This window comes from Aphanomyces astaci (genome assembly GCF_000520075.1).
Source record: "Aphanomyces astaci strain APO3 unplaced genomic scaffold supercont1.393, whole genome shotgun sequence".
NCBI lineage: Eukaryota > Oomycota > Saprolegniomycetes > Saprolegniales > Verrucalvaceae > Aphanomyces > Aphanomyces astaci.
In genome coordinates, this window is record NW_009798656.1 from 1 (window position 1) to 4,422 (window position 4,422).

Here is a 4,422-nt window from a genome sequence, read left to right on the forward strand (position 1 = left end):
ATTTAAAATCGACGATTGAAAGTGGTTGCGTAGGCGAAGTTGGACATGAAGTGGTGTGCGTCGACTTGGACACGGGCGTGGTCGTGCAGGGCGAGTTGCCCGTGGATTTGCCGTCTCCAGTGTGGAAGACGTTGCATGCGTATGTGGAAATATATGGCAAATATATATATATATAAGCTTGTACATATATATATATATATATATGTACAAGCTTCCCCATTGTTGTGTTGCGGTTGTTGACAAGAGAATCACCGAGATATACTATTTTGGTCATCTTTAAATATATATATATATTTGATATATTCTGTATTTTGGCAGGACGTTGCGGCAATGCGTCAAGCTGCACGTAACCAAGAGCGACCACGTGTTTAGCCACTCGTTTGAGCGGCAGCCGCGCGAGTTTCCCCAGCGTCGCGTCCGTCTGGCCTTTCACGACGCCGTCCTTGCGGTCATTGGTATATATATATATATATATTATTGAAAAAGATATAGTTGCCTCGATAAAAGCATATTTGATGGACTCACGATATATATATTCATATATTGCGTAGGAAGTGAGGACGTTGCAACCAGCAAGGGGGGCGTAGAAGACGTCCACTTCGGTCGGTTTCGCTACTTGTGGGACGACCAGTACCAGGACAAGATGGTATTTTTCGACGAAGCAGGGTACTTGGCGTCGTCGCCCGTGGTCATGCGGCCGTTCCGAACGTGTTTGATTGCCACACAGGCATTTTCCGAGTACATCGTCGACCACAACGGGTTCACGGACGACGAAGCTTCCAACTAGGACATAAGTCCTGATATTGCGTCACAATTAGGATCTATATCCTGATACCGCGTCATAACTATCCTATTTAAGACCACCGTCGCATTGTTCATTGTGGGTTGCATAGGACATAAAGTTTACTAGTACAGGAGTCCCTATATACTGTATGTAGGTTCCCGAGCCTGGAAAAGCTAGCATCGCATGTAACATAAAGTCGTACTGGTGTCGTATTTTTTTTTGCTATACACTAAAATTCGCAAGGTGTTCTATTCACACTGGAGCTTCTGATTGGCTGAATATACTTGTCTATTCGGTAAGAGCCAATCAGATCCGTTGAAAACGTGGATTAGCCGCCAATACCGTCGATTCGTGATTCGAGAGGGTGTGGAAATTTCACTCGAAAGCACAATAATAACTCAATCTCCAACTTTGAACCACTTCATCAAGAAACCAGTGATATTTGGCTATAACTGGGTTCATTTTGCAGGCTATTGCTCTTGATTTTGCTTGATAATTGGTGCTACTTGACGCCGTTGGCAGCAATCGTGTGCATGTCAGACATGTTGAGCACGGGAATCGGTTTCAGTTGAATGTCCCATGGGAAGTCACGAAAGCGCTGGCAACTGACCGGCGTTTTTGGCTGGACCTATTCAAGGGTTACTACTATATATAAATATATATATATATATATTCTCGATGATAGTATACCGTGGTCGTGGGATAGCTGAAGATCGTGTGCGGGGGGGATTTAGGGGTGTAGAAAGCCACGAGAACCTCCAAGTCCTTGACGCGGTCGACTGCTCGTTGGTACTTGGCTCGGATGCAAAACAACTCCTACGATCGTTCAAAATACGACTGTTTATGCCAAAAATAAGTAAATAATATATATATATATATATATATTCAAGATCATGATAATCCGAATGCAAATACTATTGTGAAAGCAATGAATATATTACCGCGGCATCGCGTGTCCGCAGGGCTTGTTGGAGCTTGTCAACTTTTTTTACTTCCAACTCGTACAAGGCGTTGACTCGGTCCAGCTCCTAGACATCCCCCCCACATACAACTTAGCATATAAACCAATTCTTCCGTCCCTACTACTTTGCTCCTCCAGTAAATTTGGTTTTGCACTTACATCAGCCAAATCCCCCTACACAATATCCCATGAGGCTCGTGTTGTCATCTCTTGCATGTTGGTATTTGATATACAGATGGCGCTCTTACCGCGGTGGTGGCCCTGGCACTTTCGACTTCTTGCTCGACATGGGCAGACAATTCATGGAAGAGAGAGCCTCGCTGGAGCAGCGTCCGCCGATACGTCTCACTCGCCGATCGCTTTTTCAACGGAGATGAGGCAGTCGTCATCTGTAGCTGATTCGACAGCTCCTGGTAATTCACAAATATATACATCAATATATACTGCAATGAATTTGCTACACATTTCTCCCGCTCCTTCTCCGCGAGTCGTCGCAAACCCGATCACAAATGTCACCCCGATATTTTTCATAGGCTTTTTTGCACAGAAACAGCTCAAAGTCAAAAGAAATATAGCCAATCACCGATAAGGAAGTCACACCGATGGGTTTGGTCGATTGAATGGAGTCCGGATATATTCTTCGGACCAAATCAAGAAGAATACTAGTGCGAAGTATTGTCGATTTGATACAAATTTGGGGAGGGGGTGCAATCGAATCGCGCCGACTAAATCGATCCACAATCGATCTGATTGGTTAAATTTCATAGAGAATGTTTTGATTGGCTAATAATTTTGAACTCTTCTGAAGTAGCCAATCAAATCGATTTAAATTCCAACGAGAAACCACACCACAACACGAAATTTCACTCGAAAGCACAATAAGTACTCTTAAATCCCATCGATCGATCGATCCATAAAGAACTATATATACCTCGTTCTGTTGCTGCAGAACGTCCATGGTCACCTTGGCTTCGTTCCACAGCTCCGTCACTTGGTCCAGCTCGTGGGTTTGAGTCGCCAACTACACCAACGACAGACAGCACCAGATAAATATCCTCCTCTTCATTCAAAATTAAAGCTAATAATACAATACTCGTGCAGAATATATATATATGTACAGCATTGAAAGAGCAATTTCGTACGTACGTGATGCGAGAGTTCTTGAACTTTGGATTCCGCGGTGTGCATGCGACGAGTCTACACCATACTATAATATGAGCATTTCAAGTCGATGTACGATGTACCGCCGCGTCGAGTTGCTCCAGAACGAGGTCGTACTTGGCCTGCATCGATTGGGCATTCGCGAGCAACGCCTGGTGCTTTTGCTCGACTAGTGACACGCTCGACTCGTTTGGCGGTGTATGGTGGTCGGCCTCGTGGTGGGAAGTCTGCCCACACATTCATGCGACAGAGTTAAGCCCATATTAATGATATATATATATATATATATATTATCCGCGTACATGAGCTACGAAGGACTTCCACTTGGCCACGTGGTCAGCGTACACGCGTTGCAAATCTTGGTACTTGGCCTGCAGCGTTCGCATCTACATAATATATTTTTTTGTTGGTAATATATAATATATATATATATATAATATATATGCGCACTTCTCGACTATGTTGCTGCAACGCCAGCCCATGCCCTTCGTTCGACTTGGCCACCTTGTCGCGTAACTCTTGGATGGTCTTCCTACTCTCACACCCCAACATAATGCAATGCTAGTATAGATTAATATTATATTTAAGATATATATATATATATATCAGTAAAGCAAGAATATCCATCGAGACAACACCGTTCGTACGAGCTCTCGGTCAAGCCATCGGCCGCCGTCTCCAACTGCAGTTGCAGCATATCCACATCGCGAGATTGCGCCAGGTACTTTTGCTCCCAGTCCTATATATCAATATCGATTGTATATCCGTTCATTATTATTTTGAATATTAATAAATAAATATTGCTGTTGAATAGTATAATTATTAATATTAGTTTGTACCTGCGTCGATTGGACGGCGGTGGCGAGCGCTCCTTTCATCTGACAAGGTCATGTTGGTGAACAATATATTTATATTTATTATTGGAGGTATTCGACGTTCGTACTTGGGCGATTTGGGAAACTGCGTCGTGTCGAGCGTGGACGACAGCCTGCATCTCGCGCTGCAACGCTGTAATTTTAGCCTGCTCCAACATTGACTTAGTGTTCTTAAACCGAGGTAATATTCGACAGAGGCGTACTGTATGTGCTGATGTGGCAGCTTCCAACGCTTGCTTCAACTCGGCCACCTGTGGATTTTATAATCCGAGCACTACTTTTAACTATAATTCGTACCTGGGCTTGAAGGGGCCCGACATCGTGAGCAAATTGCAGTGAAAGTTCGTGAAAAAGCGATCCTTGTTGGAGCCCAGACACGCTGTGGCTTGCGTTTGGAGGTGAGTTGCTCAAGTCGCTCGGTGCCCGCGAGTGCCCAGTTGCTTTGTGCATCCATTCCTGTCGCCCAAAACAGCAACATATTTTAAAAGTATTTTTTACAGGTAAAACAACGCAACTACAGGTAAAACAACGCAACGACATGACGTTATTACGTCGTGTTTACGCAGCAATTCGTGCGTCATGCCCCGCTCCAGGTCGAGTCGGTCCGTGGCCTGCTGCAGTTCCGTCGCCATCGCGGCAAT

General features: G+C 44.5%; 2 protein-coding genes across 2 annotated transcripts; one reads left to right on the plus strand and one right to left on the minus strand.

Annotated features, from left to right (window-relative positions):
• Window positions 1-33: 33 nt before the first annotated feature.
• On the plus strand, window positions 34-787 carry H257_19185 (hypothetical protein; the record flags this gene model as incomplete). Its single annotated transcript, XM_009848328.1, has 3 exons — window positions 34-139; window positions 319-455; window positions 552-787. Coding segments are annotated over 3 exons (479 nt in total), but the record flags the coding sequence as incomplete, so codon positions are not given.
• Window positions 788-1,201: 414 nt separating this feature from the next.
• H257_19186 (hypothetical protein) lies at window positions 1,202-2,257 on the minus strand. The gene is made up of 5 exons (XM_009848329.1): window positions 1,994-2,257; window positions 1,905-1,919; window positions 1,726-1,812; window positions 1,475-1,600; window positions 1,202-1,412 (listed from the first exon to the last, which is right to left on the minus strand). The coding sequence occupies exons 1-5, from the start codon at window positions 2,177-2,179 to the stop codon at window positions 1,287-1,289; spliced, it is 540 nt and encodes a 179-aa protein (XP_009846631.1). The 5' UTR covers window positions 2,180-2,257; the 3' UTR covers window positions 1,202-1,286.
• Window positions 2,258-4,422: the final 2,165 nt, after the last annotated feature.